This window comes from Galendromus occidentalis, unplaced genomic scaffold (assembly GCF_000255335.2).
Source record: "Galendromus occidentalis unplaced genomic scaffold, Mocc_1.1 scf7180000077475, whole genome shotgun sequence".
Lineage (NCBI taxonomy): Eukaryota > Metazoa > Arthropoda > Arachnida > Mesostigmata > Phytoseiidae > Galendromus > Galendromus occidentalis.
In genome coordinates, this window is record NW_003805463.1 from 1244060 (window position 1) to 1269424 (window position 25365).

At 53.2% G+C, this 25365-nt stretch overlaps 1 protein-coding gene across 1 annotated transcript; it reads left to right on the top strand.

The window, feature by feature from the left end:
* Positions 1-165: 165 nt before the first annotated feature.
* LOC100898278 (N-acetylglucosaminyl-phosphatidylinositol de-N-acetylase-like) lies at positions 166-16357 on the top strand. Its single transcript, XM_003744916.2, has 6 exons — positions 166-253; positions 11610-11774; positions 12385-12575; positions 13542-13646; positions 13804-13941; positions 16226-16357. The coding sequence occupies exons 1-6, from the start codon at positions 166-168 to the stop codon at positions 16355-16357; spliced, it is 819 nt and encodes a 272-aa protein (XP_003744964.2).
* The last annotated feature ends 9008 nt before the right edge of the window (positions 16358-25365 follow it).

Consider the following 25365-nt stretch of genomic DNA (forward strand, 5'->3'; position numbering starts at 1 on the left):
AAGAGTTCGAATTTGGCGGGATGAGTCTCTCTCGAAGGAAAGCATGCTTGCCCGCCGCCTGACAGCCACATGGACCCTTTCCCGAGGTGCTGCTCTCCACATCGTATAAATCCCGCTCGGAACTGCCCTCCGAAGCCAGACATACATAGGATGTGACCGTTGACAATGTTCCTCATGGAGCCAACATTGGAATTATGGCTTGCGGTCGTGGCAATCGCCAGCATTCTTCTCGGACTCGTGTTCACGTTAGCTGGTGAGTGACTCCGCTGCAGTTCCGGCTTGCGGAACGGGGAATACTTCTGCAAACTGTGATTTGGATACTCGCTGGTTCCCTCCTCCTTCAACGCACGGTCGTGTTTCGCCCGGTTCCCCTCCGATAAACAACACAGCGGGATTTTGCTCGTGTGCCGAAGCAGGGGTCTCATCGAAATGCCGTCCCATGCTTGGAATACACGTGGAAGTTGAGTAACCGTCGCAAAGCTCGGTCGAGGGAACCCGCGAAAAGTTTTGTTCGTGTGCGACACTCTCTTGAGAACCATGTGTGTAGAGGAGAGCGAAGGAGAGAAAAGTTGAAAGCTACTCAAAAACCCGGTGGAACGCGGCTCCAATCTCGTAAAACAACATTGCCCGCAGCGAAACTCGCTCTTGGGGCGGCGGTAGTAGTAGTAGTGGTCGTCGTCGTCGCAAAGAAGTCTACGGAGGGAGGAGTCGGTCTTTTCTCTCGCTGATCTCTTCTTGTCTCGATAAGATGCGACCCACACCAGTCGACGAAGACAGGGAGGTCTCCCCCTCGCAGAGACGAAATTCTTCTCAGTTGGGAGGCAAGCGCACGTCGCGGCTAGTCGGCTTGTTCTATCTGCTCTATAAAGAAAAGCCACGAATTCACGAGGGTTCTTGCCAGCATGGAGAGTCGTCTTGCATTTTGCCGTCGAAAATATCAACTCTTGGGGTCTTTCCGGCCAACTGAGCGAATCCGTCTCTCCCGGGAGAACGGCTACGGTCCCACGACCTTGAGTGATGGGCGGTGCGGGTTCTCCCCCGACGCTTGACGGTCGAAGTTTTTTATTCAGAGGTTCGGATTTATTCGAGCGACTGTGCGCTTCGAGCTGCACCCGCATAGTCAGTTTATTCGACGGTCATCTCAGGCCACCGGCGCATCGTCTGGATCCGCACGATGACGTTCGGCCGGGGGATTTCGGTACTCCGGGCAGCAAGCAAATCGTTTGATTCAATCCAGCTACCGACTTTCATCTTTATCGGTGCCCCGTCTGTGGTGATGGCTTTCCAAAGTACACTCTGGGCTTTCGGAACTCGACACGTTCAACTAATGAACGGGGTAATGAATCCATTAAGAGCTCGTAGCAAGTTTTCGCCGGAGTGTAAATCATGAAGAACTTGCTCACGATCGCTGATGCCGCCTCTCTCCGCGGGCTCGTCGAGAGACAGTGGCAAGTTCGTATCGGATTGAGTATTTCATCAATATTCATCGACAACACTGATTTCGCCAGAGGATTCATGACCCTTCTCCGCGCCTCGAGAGACGCTCCGCTTGTCAATGATGCTCCGCACGCATCCCGCGCCCGCTGTTTACTCTCTCCCAGCGACTCCATCATAGGGGCGACTTTGTGAGCACGTCAAGAGCGTCGAATCTCTCGATGACACCAAAGTGGACACAGGTTCATGGATCCGATCGCGAGTCCAGCAAAAAAAAGACCGATGCTACTTGTGGTGGACAGATTATGCGGCCGTCGACTTTCCGAGTTATAAGCTTCTTGGTTTTCGATGTTTCCTCCGTATGCGAACAGCTCAGAAGGAAAGCTCGAGCTTCTGGACATCGCACTTATCGCTCTTCTGCAGTGTTCAAGCGTTTCATATGAGAGGAATGGCGTTGATTCGGTAACGGTCGAAAAATCTTTAACCCCCGGAAAGCTGACCGATTCGCCATAAGACGATCCATTCATTCGACTCGGAGTCGACATAGGCTCCGCCTCACGTGTGCTTCGGCGACGACATGGCTATAACGACTTAGCACGGAATTAAGGAGCGTGACGGCTTTTATCGAGTGAAGCCTTTCGTTCACAAGTTATGCAAGCTTTCCCCGACCTCTGTCAAAGGAAAACCTTGCCCCGAGGCCCCAGACAAGCCACTTCGCGGTGTCTGCTTGTAATTGAATTTAGCCGATGCCGTTCGCTCAGAGCTCGCGAACGAGCTTGAGCACACAGACAAATAATAGTTCCCAGGTGGTTGCGGTTGCAAGACGAAACGTACCGTCGTCCAGACAGGATCCCCGCGATCGTCACCTGGCTCCCTAAATGATTAGTTTGAGCCAGTCCTGGATATCGAGGTATGGCTTCGATAGATCGGCAACATGACGTCATTACCGTATAACAATTACCGGCGTAATAATCATTCGTTAAGAGACTCTCGTGCTCAGCGTGGACTGCCGTCGGCGCCGGCCGCCTCTACCCCTAATAGTTCCAGCACTATTACCGCCGGCAGCAGCACGGCCCGTGGCTGAGAAGGAGACGACGGTCGCCGCGACTGCTGGTCTCGTTCCTGAGTCGCCTCGGTCTCGAGTCAGTGTTGAGCAAGACGAGTAAGTGATGATAGCGATGATCAAAGCGTACGCCCGCGGAGGAGAAGCTCGGATGGGTCGAAAAGGCCTGCTGGCTTGGCTGATTGCTAAGAAGTTGGGGTTCGTTCGATGGGAGATCTCATTCCGGGAGCAGGAGTGGGTCGGCAGGCAGGCACAACAGATTCGTTTTTCGTTCTCTTCCCGTTCGTCTCCATATAGCTGTAGCCTTTGTGCCATTGTTGCCGCTGCCGCTATTGGTCCCGTCGCTGTTGTTAGTGTTTCGTTCCAGACGTAATCCCTCCTATCGGTGTTGTACGCTGCCCGATCCTCGGGAGCGAAAAGAGTCACATTTTCTTGGGCCGCAGAAAGCTTCCATCCCCCCGCTCCCGACGGAAGATGTCCCCAGTATCGCTCACCCCGGGAATTATCACGCCGACGTTTCCCACGAAGCGGGAGATGATGATAATAATAAAAATAATAATAAAGCCAGTCAGAGGCTCTGCCCTGTCGGCAACGGATTATGTTTGGTGTTGGTCTTCCTAGGGCACAGAAACGTGCCATACGCCATTAGGTTGGGCTTTGAGCCTTTTCGGCCCGCGTGCTTCTGGCCGTCAGCTCAGCAAACGTCATACAGACGACAGGCCGCTCGCTTGGCCAAGCCGGTTCGTCGGTCAGTCAGTCGGCCAGTCAACTCCGGTTGGCTGATGAAAGCTTTTCGGCCAAACTACCGAGTGACCCAGGACGCAAGCACCACTTCTGGTGGCGACGCATCTCCGAGGTCCCGGACGCAAACTAACTCTCGACGAGTTATAACCTGGTCTTGATGGGAGCGTCATCATCCTGAACGCTACGTTCAAAGCCGCGCACACGCGAGGGAAGGGTTTTGAGGGGGCCATGCACCTCCTGAAAATTTTTCGGTCGTAATAATGCTGGAGTTAGGACCTGGAGGAGTCGCGTGATCATTTCGGTCAACTGGGTCCCTCGAAACGCGCGTTGGCCCCAGAGCAAAATAATCCTGTGTCGCGGCAAGCGTTAGCTCTGACACGCTGACGGAGCTGCTTCCTATTTTGCCTGTGACACCGAGGCTCCTTGATTGACGGGCTCGCAATCGAGTTCCGCCCGCCTGCCTGTGCGAGTCAGTTTCTAAGTTCTTTCGCGATAGAGGCTCCCTAACGTAAACCAACCGTCGGGGTGCGGCGACGAATTCAAAAGAAGACCGAAAAACCGACCACTACGGCCGCTGAAGTGCAGTCGTTACCCGCTGCGCTTCTCATGCGCAATCAATCGTCGAGTGGCTTGCGGTGGTTCCGTCCGCCTGTACCGGTAGAGGAAAAGGCGGCGTACGATTCCAGAAGGGTCGGCGGAGGGAGCTATCATCCATGAGGAGCTCTTCTGACCCTCAGCGGACCTCAACGCATACTCGTTTCTTCGTGGAGGAGGAAGAAATCTCTCGCCGGTCTCTGAAGGTCTCCTCGTTTTTGTGCCGCTCGCCCCCTAATAAATTCTCTCCTCTCTGACACGAGACGACCACGCCCGCCCGGTTGGTCCACTGAGTCCAGGATGACCACAGCGGCGAGACAATGCACCGAGGCTTCCTCCAACGTCAGATCCCCCGTACCGTGCCATGTTCTTCGTCCTAAGTAATTTATGCCGACAATCTTCTCCGCTGATGGTCCCCCTAATATTTCTTGATTGTGCCGTCGTACCTGGTGAAGCCGGAGGAGATTCCGTTTTGCTTGCTTGGGATTTTCTCCCTTGAACTTTTTCGCTGTATCTGTTCGCAGATCGGTCAACGCGAGCTCTGCCAATTGACTTTCGCTTCGACGCCCAGTTATAATGCAAAGCACTCTCCATCCCGCTTGCCTTGCTCTTCTGGGGCCCATTGTTATGGATTTTCCTCTTCATTCAGAGTTTCCTGCGAGCGATATTCAGGCTTTTGCCGAAGCTCCTGCCAGCGCTTAGGGGGCGAGCGCTTTTTGTGAGGAAGGTTTCTAATTTTCTTCTCCGTGTTTTCTCTTCCTTTCGCGGCCTCGATTCACAGTCGCCGTCGACCATCGAAATTGATGAAGCTCGGAGCCACCGCTTTCTGGGCGTGACTGTTTGTGCTGACCTCGAAGCGTTCCGGATGAACTGTCGAACTGAGCTAAGAAAATCCTTACTTGGCCTCGTCGACTCGATTCGTCCCTGAATTGATCCCAGAGGGAGCAGGTTCTCGAGTTGAGGGGGAAATGGAGTGGAAACCGTCATACTCGGGAGACGAGCCTATTATGACTACGCTCGATTCCGTGCCGAAATTTGTTTCGCTCGGATCAAGACGTCAGGCGTCAACGGGAGCCGGTGCCCAATGATATTCGGAACTAACTCGCCGACGGGCATCCGCTATCTCGGGGCCTGGTCCGTGGATGCGGGCTCACGCAGAGAGCCCAGCCAGCTGAGCTCCCTCCCCCTCGAGAAAAATGAGCCTCGAGGAGAGCTCGGAGCGACACAAACAATTCAATGCGACTGAATTGTGGAATGGGGCGAACTCGACGAATCGCGCGGTCTTCACGAGAGATCTTTGCATTCATCGCATGCCGCGTTTGGCGGCGAGACTTTTTTCCACATGGACAGTCAAGACTCAGTCCGCAGAGCGACTCGCGAGCCCCCGCCGGCCCTGCAAGAAAATCCAGCCATACCAAACCGCAGCTGACGGACCGGCATCTCTGCCGACGCTCCATTTCCGCCGTCAAAAGAAACTCCTTCATCTTCACATGACAACGATTCGCCCCGGTGGTACCTCTCGGTCTTGCTCGGCTGCCATCGCTTGATTCCTAGAACGACGTGCACTGCGATTGCGCAACGAAAGGAAGAATTCGGAACAGGGAGAGAACTCACGTCTCCTATCCGACGGGACACGTAAACTCACGCAGAAAGTGCAAATGCACGCTTCGAGCGACAACGAGACAAGTGCAACTAGAACAAACTTGCCACAGCTGTCACTCTCGGCGAGCGCTGCCATGGCGGCATCGCTTTGCCCCGGAGTGCTCCGAGAGAGGAAAAACTATCGCATCTATCAGCTGTTCAAGTCCGGCCAAATGCGAATTCCTCGCTGAGATCCGGTCGTATTCGACGGGGGGGCGAGGCCGCAGCGGAACGCGTCGTGCGAAACGGGCCCGTGCATTCCTTTGCATTTCGCGACCGAACAAGCCTGCGAGCGACGGCGCGGCGCTCGCATTTCCCGCGCGTCACCGACGACGCCGCAATGAAGTGAGTCGGCCTCTCTAGAGTCAATAGTCGATTCCCTCCACGGAATGAACCCCGATCGGCCGGATATCCAAACGATTAATATTATTATCGCGAGGAAAAGTTGGAACGAATTCTCGTTTAGCTCGCCTGGTCGACTTCCCAACTAACGGTCGAGTCTCGCTGGCTGGCACGCTCGCTCCTTTGTCCTATAGGCATATGTGGAGTCCAAAGAGGGGAGGAAAAACACACATATACGATTTTGGCGCGATGGGGATATGGCGAATGTTTGGCGATTGCTCTTTCGTGTTGCGGCCGAACGGTCGACCAGCCTATCATTTCCATTCGGGTACGGGAGCGACGCGACGTATACATGGAGCTCGGAGCGAGGCGGAACGATCAGATGAGCGAATGAGAGACAGATAGGTTGGCTGTCGGGCCGATCGTCCATTCTGGGGATCCCGAGTGGAAATACTCTGCGGGAAAATCGCTCCGGAGTCGAATTTGATCGGCAATCGCAACACGACATCGACCTCGCTGACCTCGCAAAACAGGATCGTACCACGGAGACGTGGTCGGATTCATGGCGCTGATTATCAGCTGTCATTGCCGTCATTATTCGAGAGGAGAGGAAGATATGCTTGCCGTCGTCGTAATTACGCGAGGCGTGGAATTCGCCGCACATCGTAATCGAGCCATTCAGCTGCTCCCGTTTGATGCAATCTGGCGATGTGTCTGCTTCAAGGGAAAGGGATATCAGGAGCATTTGCTGAACTTGGCTCCTGATTGTGAGATCAGCTCCAGGGCGTGAGGGTATCAGGAATAGTGAGGTTCCAATGAGCGAGAGCAAAGTACGCGGTGAGGTAGTGAAAACAAGATCGAGTCATGAAGAGAAACGACCCCAAGACACAACACGTTATCAAGCGTGACCAAAACCACCCGTGGACGGGTCTATAAAATGCAGCGGATGGGGATAGGGAAGGAAAGAAGAAAATAGAAATGGGTCCCTGGGGAGAAGCACAGACTTGAACCGTGGGAGGACAGAAAACGGTTGGGGAGCAGTCAATGGATCTACAAGGTTGAAGGATGAGGCCAGGGGAGCTCTCTGGGGTCCTCTCCGGCTTCGCTGAGTCTGAGGCCACCCTCGACAACCGCGGGGACATTCGACTGTTCGAGAAGTCATTTATTGGCTTAATCCACCCCTCAGGGCTGCCTCTCCGCATGTGGCCTGGCCGGGAGGGCAATCAGCACCATATCGATCGGTTGGCGGTTTCAGTCGCAGATGAGCGATCACCCCGAGTGGCACGGGCAATTTGACGAACTACGCCCTCGATCCGTGGAAGAAGTACCTATATGATACTGCTGCCTCAAATTCATTCGTGACAGCGATCTCCGGAGCAGCTACGCGACTTTCCGCGCAAGAAGGGTCATTCAGTCAAGGAGGCCCTGAAGAGGAATAAGTCGGATGAGACTACGTGATCGTGAGAGATTCCTGCCGCGGACCAAATTGTAGTTCCGCGTTGAAAGAGCCCGAGGTATGAATGAAGGAAGTTCCGTCAAAGATGACTAACCTCTAAACCGCTCCTCCCGCATATTTCCCTCCAAAGTCCTCCGGGTACAGCATGTCGGGAGGCGCCCGGAGTACTGAAACTTGACGCCCATCCGTACCGAGAATTCCTGACTGTTTTTGTCTGATTGAGATTTTAGACACAAGATTATGAAGAATTAGGGAATAAGACGATCCGAGCAAACGTGAGCTCGTTGCTCGCTCCTTTCGATGTTCCGCCAGCTCGTCTGTTGGTTTCCCCTTCGACGATTCGTTCGTCGCAGGTGAACTCGAGACAAAAGTGCACTGTGAGGAACAGTGGACACGCCTCTCGTTATCTAGCCACCTATCCTTATCTCTACACCGCCTGTTCCGTTCTTTTCGATCGGTCCCTCTTTTTATTATGTTCGTCTTCAATGCTCAGTCGAAGCCGAATCGAGGAGCCACTCGAGCGGCGAACGACGGAAGGAAGAAGGGAACGAACGAACGAATGAACAAACAAACAAGCGGCGGCCTACTCACGAAACAGGCCAGCGAGCAGCCGATGAACCAACGAGAGCGAAATTTCCCTCTAGAAAGACTCCTGCGAGAAAGAGAGAGAGAGCGGGAGACGGAGGCCCGGACATACGGACGAACCGAGCAAGAGCTTTGTTTGCGGCCGTGGGGAGCAATTAAACGCAACCGATCGTTCACTCGGCGAACGCTTTTGTTTCTCCTCTCGAGTCTGACTGACGGAGTCGAAATCGGGCGGAAGAGGGACGACCGAAGGCACCGCGTTTCCGAATCGTTCGGGACTTGAGATCTTATTCCTCGTCTCCGTCCTCGATTCCGTCTGAAATACTTCCACTGTTTCTTTCTCGGAGCGTCCCAGTCAGTCAATATTTGCACCGCCCGATCGCTCCTCGGCGATTAAAGTCCGCACGGAGAGCGGGATTCCTCGAAATGAATAATTATTATTTACCGCGGGACGTCATTGATCGCTGGAGCTGCCGAAGAAGGGGCCCTGCGTCGGAGCTCGCGTTCATTCCGTGATCCGGAAGCGTCCCCTCCTAGAAGAAATGACGCGTACTCGTACGCAATCGGTAGTCGGCGCAGTTCGTGCCGCCTACCTTGGTATCCCAGATTTCGATGATCGAGGCTTAATCTTCGCTGATCTCCCTCCCGCTCGCGATACCTCTTGCGATCCGACCCCGAATCCATGATTGTTCGCTCTGTTCCCGGGGTACCATCTCAGATGCCCGACTCTCAGATGCCCGACTAGTGAGAGGCTAGGTTGGGTGAAAACTGACAAAGTATGACATTGTGAGGTGACCTGAACCCTACCAGTCGGACATCAGATACCAAACCGTTCCCGGCCGACGAAGAGATCCACCCTCCTAACCTTTAACGCAGAGGTGAGAGTCGCGTCGTAAACCGAGTTGTTGCCGCGCAGACCGTGATTCGCCCTTGTGTGATGCGGAAAAGCGCTCGCGCGTGATACAGTCAACCACGAAGGAACGTGGGGAAGTTGCAGACCTACCGTCAGACTAACCACGAGAACTGCAGAAAGCAACCGAACGGGATGGGAAGCGAATTCTCTGTTCGCCTCGAATTTGTGGCTGCTCGCAGAGCAGCGGACAGCGAGCGAGCTGCGGAGAAGCCGTTATGTTCCGCCCTTACTGCCGTCGCCGCGTCATCAGTACGGTCTCCGCGCACTGCGCCCTGCGTCTACTTTTCGGTCACCGCGAACACCTCGACGCCGACGGCCTTGAGAACAGAGAAGGAGAGGGAATGCTCGGTCGGATATATATTCCTTGAAACATCAGAATCGGGGCTTTCCCCTCACTCAGCCAGATCGAGCGCGGAATTTGCGGAGGATCATCCGTATTGTCGAGAGTCGTTGCCGTGGGGTGAGCCTCTTCATCGGAGCAAGCTTGACCAACCGTAGACAAAGACGGCTGCTCCTTATGGAGCGTTCGGTTTGCTTGGTGTCTGCCCGTCACCCGGTCGGTCGGTCGCACAGCCTAATCTCGCTAGGTCTACCTTGCATCTACCTCTCGGAGCTAAACTCCTCCGGCATTGATGCCGAGCTGTCGATACGGCCCGCGATTTCAGGTCTTGAAATCGCAAACATGGGGTCGTCGACGCTAATGTCGCCCACTCCCACTTGTCTTGTACGTGTGCCTTTATCGACGGTCTTCTCAGCTCCGGATCGATCGGAGCCTTTCCAATTATTTGTGAACGGACAGCACTCGTAGAGATGGGCAGCATAAGAACTCCCCGAAGAATCTGTAGCAAAAGCGAAACCAGACTCCAATTGAGTTCGAGAACTCAGCTCTAAATTAGTTTTGCTCTGAGTACGCTCGAGGAATGTCCCCCTCGGCGGACAGAGAGACTCTATAAGACCGTAGGGCGCTTGCGCTGGCAACCGAGCTCTCGGGTCTCGGCTCCGCTCGAGCCGAGTAGCCATAAGGTCCTGGCCGTATGTGAGCATTTCCCACAGCAAAGGAACCAAAGGAAACGGAAGAGTATAAAACCACAAGACGTCCTCCACTCAAGTATCGAATCACAAGCCTGAAAATTGGCCCTCGATTGGACGAGGGAAATCGCCCTGGCTCCCTCTTGACTCATGCTGCTACGATCATCGCTGCGAGTGAGGCTTCCAGCTAAGACTCGCATGGAAATCTAGGCCTCCACGATGATCGTATGGGAGCCAGACAAGCGGCCACTCACTCATGAGACCCCTCGTCGGTTGTCCCGTGAAGTTGTGGCTGAATGAACGCTGTCCCAATGAGGCAAAATATTCCATGAACGCTGCGTATACCATATTCCCTTCAAGACGTCTTCATTTCTCCTCCCTATTCATTCATGCCCGAACACGACCAAAGGGGATTGAACTAGATGGTTCGGAGGTGGCAGAGTGATTTTTTTGCTTATCGTTGAGTTGATGCAAAAACTTTCAATCTGAATTCCTATTGGTCTGGTCTCATTTATCCTCCGGGAGCGACCGAAATGACTTTCCGACGAAACGGAGGCATCTACCTCCGAGAGATCCGTCGTCGTTCATAACTCAAGTCCATCAATGGTCGCTCCTCGGCTTGCTCGGCAGGAGTCAACCCTGCCCTGCCGAATCAGTAACCGGACCTCATACATATAAAGCAAAACCTGGACTCCTAGTTGCCTGCGGGGAAAAAATGTGGACAATCACCTCGGCATGGACCGGTACGTACCGCGGAGAGGGCCAGTGGTTAGAACGCATCCTACTGGGGCGAACCAAGCTGATCCACATGGGTACGAATCAGTGGCAGATGTGTCGCAGACCCCCTTCTTTGGGGGTCCATGCATTCAATAGAATGTAGGAGTCCGCGGGCTCGGCCACAAGGAATCCTGTGTGCGTTTGGACGGCTCGGAGTCCCGGAGTCTAACCACCTGAATGCATATCTCGGTCGATGGGCTTCGCGTAAGGAATCGGCACCAATTTGCTAGGACAGAGGATATTGAAGCGAAAACATCCTCGGCTGGCTACGCCAGCCCCGCGATCAGCAACGGGGGCGGCCGCAGGAGGGAGATCAAGCGAGATGGAATACGCATCCGCGCTGGCAGACAAACGTCAGTCGGCGTTCGAGGGATTAGGTTGCAACAACTGGCTACGTGCCCTTCAATATTGCTTTCGGCGAAGAGCGGGAATTTCCCCCTCGGATCCTCCTCTGTGGGAGCCTTGTCAGCTTTATCATAGCGGCCGGCCGCTGTTGCTATTGGCTCTCAACAAACGCTTCCTCCGTCTTACTGGCGAGCGAGCTCCCCGGTGCCCTTTGATTTAGCGGTCTGCATCGGAGCCTGTTCCATAAGTGGTAGTTTCTTCCGCATTGCTGCTCTCCATATCACCGGGTACGTGTGCGCAGTGAGCGAGGACCGCGACATTTTCCCTTCCAATACACTGAGCCTTCTAGTCGCTATCACTGGGAGCGGGACCACCTCCGTTCAGTATCGCTTCCCGTAGTTCCTCGGCACCGATACGCACCCCGCTCCCAAATCTTCTTTTTTTTTATCCAATGTTACTCCGCGAAGTCCTTTTCGAGTGATTGTTCCGCGGCGTGAGCTCGCAAACACGTCGACGTACGGAGACGAGTCCGACGGAATCCGACTGGGTTTAGAGCACACGTACGCGGGACAGAGAAAAATCATATAGGTAGCACCCATTTGAAGCGTGATCGGGCGCGACGCGATCGGTCCCGTCGTAATTTTTTTTTCATACTGGCACAGTCATGTCGTTCTCTTTTCCCCCAGTAATCGTGTGTTCGCGCAAACGGCGTACGGCGAAACAGCTGAGTGGAGTCGAGCGACTGCTAATAGTCACAGCTCATCCCGATGACGAGTCAATGTTCTTCGGGCCCTTGATAATAAATGAAATTGAAAGAGGAACCGAAGTGTATCTGTTATGTCTCTCAACCGGTAAGTGGATCGCTCTTTTCCTCCAGTTTATTATGAATATATTCAATCAATTATTCAAGCCGACAGATCGAGCGTACCGGCGGACGGATCCAGACGAATGGACTGTCGATTCAGTGGAAGACAAACGATGCCGAGCTTCCCGCCGCCGAAGAGATTCGTTTGTGCGGCAGCGGACTCGGTGCCAGCGTCGACTGACAGACAGAGATTTCAATTTATTATATCTATCCGAAAGGCGATCCTGATCATTGTAAGGGTCGACCCGGGCAGTCTTGGGAGAAAGGAATTCGAGCTTGACTATGATGGAAAATGTGGCATCTCGGCTCTTTACGCTTGAACGGACAGTTGATCCTTGAATAGGATCGTGTCTAGAGGACCTGGATGCTACCGTCGCTGATTGTAGGCCCGGGTCGTACCCTGAAGCATGCCACACCGAGCGAGTAATTCCCGTTGCTTGACCGTGGAACTTTATGGCGCTCCTACGTCACTTATAGACAACTAATTTCTGTGGGTCTCGAAATACGAAAAAGCGCTGATTAGTTGTTGGGCTGCGATGCCACCGAACGAACACCGGAAGCGAAAGGCATTGTTATGCAAGTAATTCATTCCGCAGGAGACTGTCACCGGGAGGGTTCTCGACGGAAAGCCGAGCTGGTTAATGCGTGTCGCGCGTTAGGAATTCCTCCAGGCAACATAACCGTAATTCAACACGGACTGCTTCCCGAGCACCCGAAGAAACGCTGGAATGACCGACTCGTAGCCAACCTCATCTTCAAATATGTCACCAGCCTGAATTGTGACACGGTTAGTACAGAGCACGAAAAGTCAGCCGACTGGCTCGGGAAGGTGCGCGGGCAAGAGATGAGCCAACCGACTCGGCCACTCTCCAAACTCTGTCCAATGGCTCTCCTGCCCTTCTATTGCCTGCCACTCACTCAGTCAGAGCAAAAACGAGTGAATCAGAGGGAGATGCGTAGGGGACATGGGACCCACAAGGAAATAAGAGGCCGGAGGAGCCAGGGCCGACCGACGTGAAGGAAAAACTGGCGGCAGCGGAGGAGCTGCACTACACAATGGGGACAAGCAGAGGAATTCTTCGAGCTCACCGAAGACACGGCAGAGGAATAACTCCGCGGGTCAGGGAGCGATGTGCGAAATGAACAATATGAAGCGAAATGAAAGGGAACACAGAACCGATGGATTTCTCGATAATGGCGAGTCCTGCGCAAGGTCGCTCATCGTGACGCAGAGCCAAATGGGAAGAAAAAGCGGCGCCGATATTACGACTAGCGGATTCTCGAAGCGATCAATGAGCGAGCGAGCAGACGCATTAGGACGAGGAGCTTTTCTCGCAACTCGGCTTCGTAAGCGTCCTTCCCCCTCCGAACTGCCATTCTCGTCGCCCATGCCGATATCCTCGATCGCTTGTAAGAACGTGCAGCAAAACCTTCGACCCATGCGACTAATCGGGTTCCATGCCCATTTGCCAAACCAAGTATCGGCCTGATGCTCCTCGAGCCCGACCGACTGCAACGTATATCGACTCTTCTGTACTCTTGCGAGGCCGGGAATAGTCCAGAGCAAGAATGTGCTGCAGTACGATCTGCTAGCTAAGCAGGCCGACTGGATGGGCGGCTGGCTGAATGGCCACCACCCTCAGTGAGTGGTCGTTCTGCATAGGTACCAAACGAATCGCTGAGTAAGGCTATTTGAGCTCGGCACGGCCAGGTCTAACAATCCTTCTCTTCTCCGCTGCTCCGTCTGGCTCAGGTGGTATCATTCGACCATTACGGAGTGAGTGGCCACTCGAATAATGTGTCAATATTCGATGCTCTGCTCTATCTCTTCGAAGACCCCGCTGAGACGGGTCTCAAGGTAGGCTTCGAGGAAGTTTAGGTACCGAGGGGAGCTCACTCGCCGTCTCTGGACGTTCCTCATCGGCGGCTCCATCGTTATCAGACTCAGTCAGTTGCGAGCGGAGTGTCTTTCTAACATCTGGTTCCTATTCTCCGTCCCCCCTCCCCCGTCGCAGGTGGACTTCCGAGTGTTCATGCTCGAGTCGGTGAATACTTTACGGAAGTACAGTGGATTGCTAGATGGGGCGTGCAGCTACCTCTGGCCATCGTGCTACGTTTATCTTCTGACGCCAGATCAACGGCGGAAACTCGATGTGAGTATCGTTCCTCGACTCTCCGTATTCAGGAATTCAGGAAAGTCGCAGCAGAGATGGTCTAGCGGAATGGAAGTGTCCCAGAGCGATTGTGGCATCGCGTCGTGTAACTCACTCAGACAGAGTTGACCCACGAGTCAGCGAGCGGGAGGAGGAAGTGAATCGGAGATGCGGCCGAGCCGCTCGGGGTTTTCGAACTATTCCCCTCGATGCCCGCGAGAAGTCGCGGCTCCTCACACTAGGCGCGAACTAGGAACGATTATCACGGGTGAACACATTTCCAAAATGAGCCCAGTGCAATCTGCTCCGACGAAGACGGTCCGACTATCACCGAGTCGACGCCGGAGTCGTCGTGTCAGGCGAACGACTCCAGAAGGAGCAGCTCCAGCCACGCCGAGGGTCTTCTCCCGCGGAGAATCTCTGACTCCCCGACCGCCTGTTCGCTGGGCCTCTTTTCTCTCTGTTTGGTTAAATCATTCCGTTCCACGAAATTCCTTTTTTTCTCAACCCCCAACACCCACCCTCCATCTCCGGGCCCGATGAGGAGCCAGGCTCCTTTTTGCCCCCGACCACGACCACTAGTAGCGGCCGCGCAGGCGGCAGCAGTTTCCTATCGTTGTCCGTGCACAGAGTCCCCGGGAGAAGGCGGAAAAATTCCTCGCTTCGAGTTGGAAGCGGTTTCGTTTCGATTTTTTTCCTTGGGCGAGTGAGCCGACTTCCGATTCATCACCTCCATTCCGGGGTCCGTGATTCACATTCGAGGTCGTATCATCCTTCCTCCGGAGGAGTCTTCCATTTTTCCAGCTTCAATCTCCCGTGCCGGTTATCGTTCATGGTTATCATTCCGAGCTTCGCTTTGTTGCTCCATCGCTCCCTTCATTTTCCTCCTTTTCCTTGTTTTCCCGTCAATGTTCTCTTCCATCTATCTTACTCGTTTTTTCATGGGCTTCCCGTGCACAACAGCTACGGCGCTGCTTATTTTTGTCGGGTGTTGTCCTCCCTCGATTTGTGAAACGATGCCTTCGCCGTCTCTGACTCCGATCCTTGGACAGCTCCACGGACTTGACTCCGATTCTCCGACAGCCTCACCGCCTTTAAGTTTCCCTTGCCTGAGTTCGGTCGCAGTTCAGTGAGAGCGTTCGTCCACTCGCTCGCTCCGGGAAATGTTCTCTACCTTGTTGTCCTGCAACTCGTCTCGGTCCCCTCCACCGTCCTGTCTTCTCGTTCTTCTCTGAGTTGTCGCCCGAGTCGCCGTCCCCGTCGTTTCGTAGCCTTGCTCTTATCAGTGGAAAGAAGGGAGATGGGCCGACAGACCGAACACTGAAAATGCTTGCACAGCCCTCCCTTTCGATGTGAGACGATGGGGAGCGGAAGTCGGAGACAGGCATCAGACAGGAGGAAAAAGGCAGTTAGTTGGCTCACTCGAGCTGCCGAGGGTTCCCGGCGCATGCTCCCGCGCATCAAAAGCACCATTTTTGAGCTTTTGTCTCCACCGACGTCCAGGGCATTTATATTTCTTTCATTTCTCTTCTTCCTGGGCAGCTCGGCTGCGCGTCGCTCCTCTCTCGATGGGGAACGCGGGGGGAGGGGGTTGAAAGGGGAGAGAAGGAACCGTCTACCCGAGATTCCGGAGCGAAAAAATGGCGGAAAGGCGAATGGTACACCACTGGCGCCGTCACGTCGTCAGGAAATATCATTTGATTGCGTTTTAGCGTCGAATCGGCTAAGAACTTCTTCCATTGGGTTGCGTTCATCGCTATCTTCCTCCTGTCTGCTGCTAGGCGTACTTGCCGTTGAGTTCCTATTGAACTTCGTGTTTGGGCTTTCGGGAATGCGATCGGCTTTTCGCTCCCTCTTCCCCCCTCAAATGGAGTGCCTGCTCCGAAGTGCTCTGAACGAATCTTATTCAAGTGCTCTTGAAAAGGCTTGTTGACTCCCGTCGCAAACATACGTGAGCAAACAAAATGCAGTCCTCCACTTGTTTCTCCTAAGTTGTCACGCAAATTCTCACCTGCGAAATTCTCCCACTATCAGCCTCAATGGAGACACAGAGAGTCAGAGCGAGACCCGTGATCCGCGAGGAAGGGGCTCTCTTACCGAGGGAGCTCGAGAGGCCACTACGAAGGGTCGAAGCATCGACCTCGCCGCAAAAACGCGCCCGATCGCCCGCTTGCCTGCCCTCATCAGAGCGCCCCGCCACTCGGGCGAGGCGCTCCGATGAGGCGCGATGTCGGACGTCAATTCTTCCGCCGCACAAACTAAATGGTCTCTATTTTGATTGCAGTTGGCGATGTCCCAACATAGTTCAAAATACGCCTGGTTCCGCCGGCTTTACTGCCGGTTCTCACGGTACATGTACGTCAATACCCTGAACGAATTGACCGAGGAGAAAGCCGAAGTCGACAAGAATGAATAGATTCGACTGACCCTGTTTGGCAACATTCGAGTGTCCTGCCCCTGTGGACAGAAACACTCTATCGGTAGCTGCATGGCGGCCCAAAACGTCGTCTAAGCAGCTTACGGCTGCAACGCGTTCCTCTTCCGGATCAGTCTTCGATGAGACGTAATTTTTCTCCGCTCCCGACGCTATGGCCATCGATGTCGCTCTTCTCTGGAACGTTGTTCTGATTCTCCGCTGACGGCAGCAGGCTCCTCGCATGATCCTTACACATACATATGTACACTTATTGAAGCCAGAGAGTGTTCTGGTCCCAGCCACGCTGCATGCGAGCCTGTTCGCCAGCGAATCAGCTCAACCGGCCCACACCTCTGTAATGGTCGGACTTCAGGAACAGAGATGACGAGACGCCCGTCCGCGAAGAGACGAGGAACGTCGCGGAAGTTCTGCGGGGTTCTGCGAGAGCGCCGGAGGCGTACCGTGGGAGTTCCGCAGGGCTAGGGGGGGGGAGGAATTTCGGACGAAGACTCCGCGGGAGCAACGCATTGCCAACACCGATGGGGCACTGGTTTGTTGCCAGATGGGGTCAGAGATCTGTAAGCAGAGGGAACTGCTTTTTCCGAGGGCATAGTCCTGCGAATGAGGATTTTCGCGGATCTACGACTTGCTTAGATTAGGAGGGGAGGTACGGGGACAACAAGGAGAGCGAACCTCCCCTCCTATACACCACGTTCTACGTCTCTACAAATAATGCCTTCACCGTCGTCGCCACCGCATCCGTCGCCTCGAGGCTACAGCTTCGTTCAACAACGTCCAAGTGCTTGACAACGTGGGCGGTTCGTTGAGCCACCAAGTGGAGTGCATCTGTCAAGTTCTGCGGAGGATTGTATTTACGCGTGTGTGTTTATTGTATGTGTGAAGAGAACCTAGAGTAGACTGTGATATGCATTGCACGACCGGAACCTTAAACAAAAAGCCCTGATTCAAAGCATTCTGCAACGCGGAAACAACGTGGACAATGGTGGTGACTCGTATCAGAAGCGGGGAATACTCGCACCCGACTTGAACGCAGGCCAAGAATGTTTCAGAGAGACATCACAAAGCAGTCATCCCAAAAATTTTCGGAGCGGCGCTAATCATCCGCTGGCTGAGCTTTGCACGGAAAAGCGGCTGGCCGGGAAGCCGGGCGGTCGGCGGGAGGAAGGAGCGCTGCTGTGTATGGACAAACTTTTCTCCTAATGGAAGATGGACGGAGTAAACATCGGGTCCGGTCCGCCGGAGTCTGCGAAGGCTTCGCGCAGCAGAATTCGGGGAGAGTCCAACCAACGAAGCTCGACAAACGGCACGATTCGAACTGTTTACCGAGCATCGAGCTGGCTCCTCGATGAAAAGGCGGCCGGGCGACTCGGGAGGAAGTGAGCTTCCAGTGTGACTCGCTCCCTCCTCCGATATTTTTATCCTGACTCCGAGGTGCCTATCACCGATCATCAGAGTAAATAAGCGAGTTCAATGTCCTTTCGTCATGCCGAACTCCTTTAAGTTCGCTCATTTGACGCAGCTGAATCATCATTCCGAATCCGAGTCGCTCTCGTAATCCGGACAAGCGAGCGGAGAGAACGAGCGGGATAAGTCTCGAGGAGGAACACCCGACGAGTTGAAGCCGGGCCGCGAAGTTGGCTAGTCACTATTCCGCCAAGCATTAAAGCGTCGATTCGGACGAAAAGTTCACTTTTGAGACGCTTACGGTCGTCGGTCAATCCTCTGACACTGATGGACTCTCTCTCGCGTAGGCGCGATCGAGTTTTTCCCCCCACTCCCGCCAATGATCCGTAACTGTCTGAAGGTGCGTAGACCTTCTGTTCCCTCCGATGCCCGTCTGCTGCGCCCTGTCATTTGTAGTTTTAGACCGTCTGATCCAACAAACATAACTCCTGGCTATTCGAGCAGTGCGTCAAGACACCAATGCAAACAAACGATTGTAGTGAGGACGGTCAACGAGTTGGAGGAGTCATCGCTACGGAGTTCTGAAGTCGGTCGTCTCGGAGCCAGGGAGGGGAAGGCTCCCTGGGATCCAGCTTCGGCCGAGCGTAGCTCTTGGAGAGCACGCATGGAGGGCTAGGAACTCTGAGCGGGTAGATCGTGGGATCCGATGAATATTTGCATGGAATTCACGCTGCTGCGTCGTATGTGTGCTCAAGGAAGGAGGGCTCTGTAGATTTTATTACGTTATTATTATTATTAGCTCGCCCGCAGGTCGCGTTAGCGAGCGGACCCAGTTGCAATGCGGGGGTTGCGTTGTCGCCGACGGAGTTGGAAACGTAGGGTTCGCGGATGACGCTGTGTGCGTGTGCGGAAGGATGTGAGATGTGATGAGGTACAGTGCCTTGAAGTATCCGGTCCTCGACGGAGCTCCACCAATCGAAACAAAAACCAAGCGTACCCATGCATACGCATAACCCGTCGCCGGATCGGGCGAGTCGAACGCACGGGACTCGAATCGGGAAAATCCCGAGTCGAATCGCCTTGGGATGCAGATATATTCAAGCAAACCCCATACGGTATATCCAGTGAGTACAACAGATGATTCCAGACGAGGAGAAGAGTCGACTGACATCGATCGGGATTCGTAGGGGAAAGCGTGAGGATCTTTCAGGATTTGGATCTTTGTTTCCGTTCTCCTGCAAACATTGATCTTGCGTACATACAAAATACAGTATGAGCCAAAGACGAGGTGGGGAGAATCTTCGGCGATTCCGGAGAGTAGACTCTTGTGAATTACATCGAGATTAGGCACAATAATTCCTCTGTTTAAACTCGAGCAGCTCCCCATAGATCTGAGCACACAGCGTATTCTCTTGAGTGGGTCCTCGGATAGTCCTGAGCTTTTCTCTCGCCCCGATTCGATACTCGAAGCGCGAATTCGATCTTCGGTCAGCATTGATGAACCCCTCAGGTTTCCTGAGCGGGAACATTAGCCGGGGCTTCTCCGGGTCATAAAAGCCCCGCTTGACCGCGCTTGTAGCGCAGTCAGAGCGGTCGTCGCCTATGTATAATAGATAGATATGACTCCTTTTACCATGGTCACCGTTCGTCTCGCCAGTCAGATCGCGAATACCATTTTTGCGATGATTGCGTGGGCTATCGTAAACACCCGCTGTACAGATAAAAATCTACCGAGTCTAAAAAAGGACATTCTGCGTTTGAGCGAATAGGAAATGGATGTCTTATGTTTCGCGGCTCAAGGTCCGAGCTGCTGGGAAGCCGGGGAAAAACTCCACGACTGGCGCTGACGTCGGTGCTTGTTTAGCCCTCTCGTGAGATTTGTCGGAGAAGTAGTCTTGCAAACAGGGGAGGAAAAATTCTCTGTATTGAGTTCGGAAGAATCCGGCTGATAGCCTGATTCGACTTCCCGACCATTGGATGGGATTGACTCTGGATTTTTTTGGATGAGTTAAATGTGGACTTGAGCATATTTCGGAGTTTGCCTCGATAAGCTCAATCGTCACTTTCTAATCTCTCGAATTTCCTCGATCTCCGCCGAATGATAGCCCGTGGATTCTCCCCCGAAATTCCGCTGGAGTTTGCGAGCGCAGCGAGTTTCGAAGGAGTCTGTGGGTTTCTAGAGACTGCCTCAGCGTATATATCATGGAAAATTTCCTCTCGACCTCTACTTCCAACAAAAAGCCCGTTTGTGCCAAATCGTTCCACCACTTCCCATTGCCTCTCGGTAACGACTCACGGATATTCATGGCCCCGCAGATTCGACAGCTTTTTCTCGCACAAAATTCTGAATTGCGCGCACCTTCTCTGCCTCACAGAAGACTCTACAGAGCGTGTTCATTTTATGAACAATCGATGGTTTTCCGCCTGGGATGTACTACTGGTTCGGAAGCTGGGAAACGCGGAGCTCGAATTCATAGGAATATGATAATAGCACCGGATTCAAAAACGTTCATCAAGATGGAGTGGGTGGGTTGGTTGGTCGTCGGTCTTTAGTTGTCTTCATCGAGCCTCTCGGTGAGACCGAACCGACTTGAGGGACGGGTTCGCCTACGGGAGTAGTGGCTGGTCGAGCGATCAATCTATTGGCCGGTGACGGGTGAAGGAAAAGTTCAAATTCTACTTGGTGGAGCGCTGGTCCGATCCCGATCGCAGACGTTAGGGAGCCGAAAAGGCTTGGGTATCCGAGAGAGATGGTTCACAGTTCTCAGCTCCGCCGCCACGAGAGACTTTCTTCTCGAAGGCAGCGGGTGCTATGACTGACAGATCGCGGAAGGGAATCAGAGAAAAATAGTGACGCACCTGCAGAGGAAGTCGAAAAACCGGAATGGTTAAACGCCAGCGCATTCTATCAAGACCTTACTGGGACATGATTAGGGCACAAGCGAGCTGTATTCAACTGTAACAATCTCTCCAAATCAGACTAAAGAGACATGATCATACTTTAAATAGGGATGAGCATTATCCTATAAGAAAGCGTTGCTGTCGATGATTCGATCAACACACAGAGGATTAACTTTTTTAAATTCCGTCAAATTTTGAAACAAGCGTCCATATTCTTATAATCGCGCTACTCTCTGTGCGAAGAGATTGCAGAACTTTTCCTATTCCGATGCTCCGTACAGACCTCGGGATGACGAAAGAGACTATAACGTACTAGGTAACTATTAGGAAGCCTTCCGCGCAATAAGTGCAGGAAAGAGTGTTGGATGCGAGGATCGGAATGTCCGGAACCTCCACTTATGCAAACGGGGAACTCCGATACCGACATGTATGTTCATTCCTTCCCCCCGAGAGAGAATCATCATCTTATATGAAGAATAGAATAGCGTGGGCACGAAATGAATGAATCACCGACTGGAGAGCCTCGGTTTTGGAAACTTGACGGATATTACGAGATCCTTGAATAATAATCATTCACGTAGATACTATTGGTGGAATAATACTTCCAAAGTCCGTCGATGAAGATCTATAGGGAGGAGCCGTCTTTGTGAGTGCACTTGCAACAGTTTGTTGAATAAAAATTGAATATAAAATCTGGAGATGTGTCCTCTGTGGATCGCAGGCGAGCCGACCCCAGAGCTTAGCGAGTGTCGGACAGAGTTTATCCTTCCGGGGGAGTCAGAGCTAAGCGTGCCGACGCCGGCTCAGGAATGAATACTACTTCGAAGAACCGCTTCACGCATGACTCCTCACGCCGCTGCGGGGGATTTCGCAGATCACACCGTGGGAACGGAAGAGGATCACGTTCATCATTCGCCCATGAGGATATTTCAACCGATGATCCCAATTTCTTCAATAGAGCGTGCATCTTCCTGTCACGCCTCCGATGCGCGAGCAAGGCGTCTTTAGCATCGGAAGATAGAAAGTATGAGTTTGATGGCCGTGGATTCTTCCGAAAAGAAGAACCGTGCACGAAAGTTGTCTTTCCATAAGGCGTCGGGGTGTATCAGACAATAACAATCATCATTTTACCGAGCCATTCACTTGAAGTTCGCGGCCTGTGCTTGGAGTACGCGAAGCATGCAGTGCCATACGTTCGCGCATTCAGAGGCGCAAAGTCTTCATGTCGAAGACGTCACTCAACCGCGGGAGGAGCCTTCGTCCTGCTAGCTCGGAATGCAACGTCTCTCCATACCGTCGGTTCTGTGACAACACGGGTGCCCGATATGCAAATGGAAGCCCACTGTGATTTTCCTTAGTAGTTATGGATGCAGCTCTCGAGATGAATGTCCCCGACGCGGAGCAAGAAGCAGCATGAGTGGCCGCTTCCCTCCCCCCTCCAGCCACCTTATCGTAATCACTCTTATCGAGCCGAGGGCCGAGGGCATTATGAAAATTAGTTGTGGAACTGCTGAATTATGTATCGCACGCTGAGACGATGCGGAAAATCAAGATTGGAGCATTCCCGCCTTCTCGTCTATGGGTCCATCTATCTATGCGTAGCAGTAACGTCGGAGTCTTAGTATCCATCGATCGACCGATCGCGAATGAAAGTCTCGGCGAGCGCCGCGCCGTCCCTTCGAGTGTGTATCCGCTTCCCTACCTTCATTGCCCTAATAGGGTTAGCGTCCGACATGCGGCCTCCGAGGAATAGACGCTGGAACTTGCTCAATTTTCGAGTTACGCACGTATGGCGGCGCTAGCGAACCGCCAATGTAAGGAATCGGTAATCCAGGAGTTTATTCAACCGACTCCAAGTACCGCGCTTGCCGATATCTTCGACGAACTCATCGCACCTTGGGGGACGATGTGGGAAAGCTCTCCTATTAGAAGGATCGAAACTTCGCTAACTGCTCGCTCACGCCATCCACGCTGTTGCAGGACTACAGGGGGTGGAGCGTCGACCTTGAAAGGATCAAGAGGGAGAAGAGAGCGGGAGGTGACCGAAACTCAATGACTATATCCCCGAGAGGCCCTCTCACTTTGTTACGTGTGATGTAGGTCAACCGACGCGTGTCTGATATTCTCGGATACTGATCCCATGTTCCTGAAGTCGAGTTAGCGGTGAAGGTGCTGGATGTATCTGTACGTCGGTAGCAACCTGGTAGTCTACCCTAAGTTCAGACGAAAAATGCCCAAATGATTCCTCCGACGTATCCGAAAATGGTAAAAATGGTAGGATGTCGCAACCTCCATCCTAGTTTTTCAATGAATACGCGTTCGCAGTTCCGGGCTGGAGAAGAGCTGAAAAATAAGCAGGCGTCGGGGGAAACGAATAAAATCAATTCCGAGGGCGAAAGAGGAATTCGCAAGCGGCGTCGGTGACTCCCCTCGTTTCCGATTGATGATTGGTGTGGGTACATGGATCGTATCATAAACATATGACAGACAGATTCGTCGCTTTTCGTCGCTCCCGACTGAGAAGATTCCACAGACGCTTCAGGGTGTGGGACTTATTCACGGGTCGCAACAAATGATGGAAGCCTTCGAGTATTGGCCGAAGACGTCTGCATTCGCGGAGATTTCAGACAGCGCGCGGGCTGCTCGAGGGTAATCCTCTGGGACATGTTCTCAGGCTTGTGGTGGCATCGAGCCAAGGGCACGAGGGGCCTGTAGCGACTTCTCCCCTTGCCATCCCTTTCCGTCCTTCTTTTAGAAGTGTTGCGGCAATACATTGCACCGACGGCAGCCAACGGACGGACCGTCTGTCTTCCGTTTCTACTCGCCCGGTGGTATCCCCCCTTTCCGTCCTCCATCTCGCGGCCTGCTTGTCGTGAGCTTCGAAGCCCAACAGCACCGTCAGTACGTGTGCACGCCTTGTCCTGGAATTACCGACCGGGTGCGTCCGCGGGGCTCCCTCCGAAAACTTTCTGTTTGCTCCTCGCCATTACTTCTAACGTTTCTGCTCCCCTTGTTGATGGGCGACAGTCGTCTTCCCCGCCTTACATATGTATGTCTGTATCGGTTGTTGTCCCGCTTGCTTGTGTCGCTTGTTCGAGCCCTGCTGAAATCGCTGTTGCTCACATCCTTCCTTCGGGTACCCATTCGAATCCAGGGAACTGACTCATCTAAGCAGGGCCGCATCGGGGAAAGAAGATGAAACAATGACAACTCTTCTACGCATTCTAAGCATCTCGGAAGAGAATGATTGTTCATTCGCGAAAAAACAAGTCGGTGTCACCCACAATGAGCTTCTCCTGCGTCGCTATTTTTTGCAAGGGAGGAGTGTCCTCAGATCCGATCCCTTTCTTTCTGGAGTCCCGACTCCCCCTCCAAGATGCACTCATAAGAACTTCCACGGACTGTCAGCACTCGGATCGATAGAGATTCTGCGGAGGCCTAGAAAAATTCACCCGCGGCAGAACCCTCAGGGGAAGTGGGACGGTTTTTTTCCTGCCATGCTTTTCGTCAATGAAGCAAAAAACTTATGACAAATCGTTCAGTGCAGCCAGGCTGGGCTCTTCTTATGTTGTGGATGTCGGAGCCACGGGGGATGGGACGATGAGAAATAATCTTTATTGATTAGTCTCCGATACTGCCTGAAGCGAACGTGGAGCACCTTCACAGCGAAGTCTGCGAGAACTCGTCGCCTTTTAGCACCGGCAGCTACGTATGAAATTTCCGAATTTCATGCGTATCTTTCATAGAAACTTTCTCCTGGGCATTGTAAAGGAGATATTCTCTCGCGGGCTCGTCTGAGAAGAGCTCATGCGAACACTCGAAGACAATGTCTCTCGCTTATCGCGATTTACGCAGTAGAGAACCTGAATCGAAGGATTTTTCGCGAGCCGGAGGTCTCCAAAAACACGGGATCCGCGAAGGAGGAATTAGGAAAGAGTGCCTGCGACGGGAGCCGAAGACAATCACTTCGGAAATCTCATTTTTACTCGAGGATAGCCGCCGAGTTGAGCTGGACCTGTGAGAGCCCTGAGGGGAGAAAAATCAGATAAAGTGTCCGGTTGAGCTTGTGCAGTATAGCGACATTCCTGGAATGCCGCATCCCACGTCAGTTTGATTCTGCCGCGGAATCTTCGAGCTGCGTTGGAGCCTCCGCAGAGACGATTCACATCCGTAGATGACTCCGGTAAGAAATCACCCATCGGATCTCGCCAACGTAAGGATGTCAAGACTTACGCGGCATCTACTAAGGATCAGTCCTCCACACATGCCGTACGCGATGCCATACGGAAACCGAGCCTCTCAAGACGGCTCGCCGTCAGGGAGAGGTTAGCAGCTATATCGGATTCTGTGCTCCTATATCATAATGGGGACAGAGCAAAGCACGATGCGAATTGAGCTTGGAATAATTGGCCTTCAGCGCACGTTCGGGCAATCAAGTCCCGTGCAACGGGAAGAGAGGACACGAGACTTTAACGGAGTCATACCGACATATCGGCCGCCGGAGATCGTCGCGCGTCGCGACTTAGAGCTGTGCTTGCTGACTATTACGACTTCAGTCAGCCAATGGAGCGCCGAGATTTCATGCAGCAGATCCTCAAGTTTCGCCGACGCTTTGATGATCTCATTATTTTGGGCGCTCTCGTTCGCCCACATGCGTACATCTATCAGCTCCAACGCGAAAA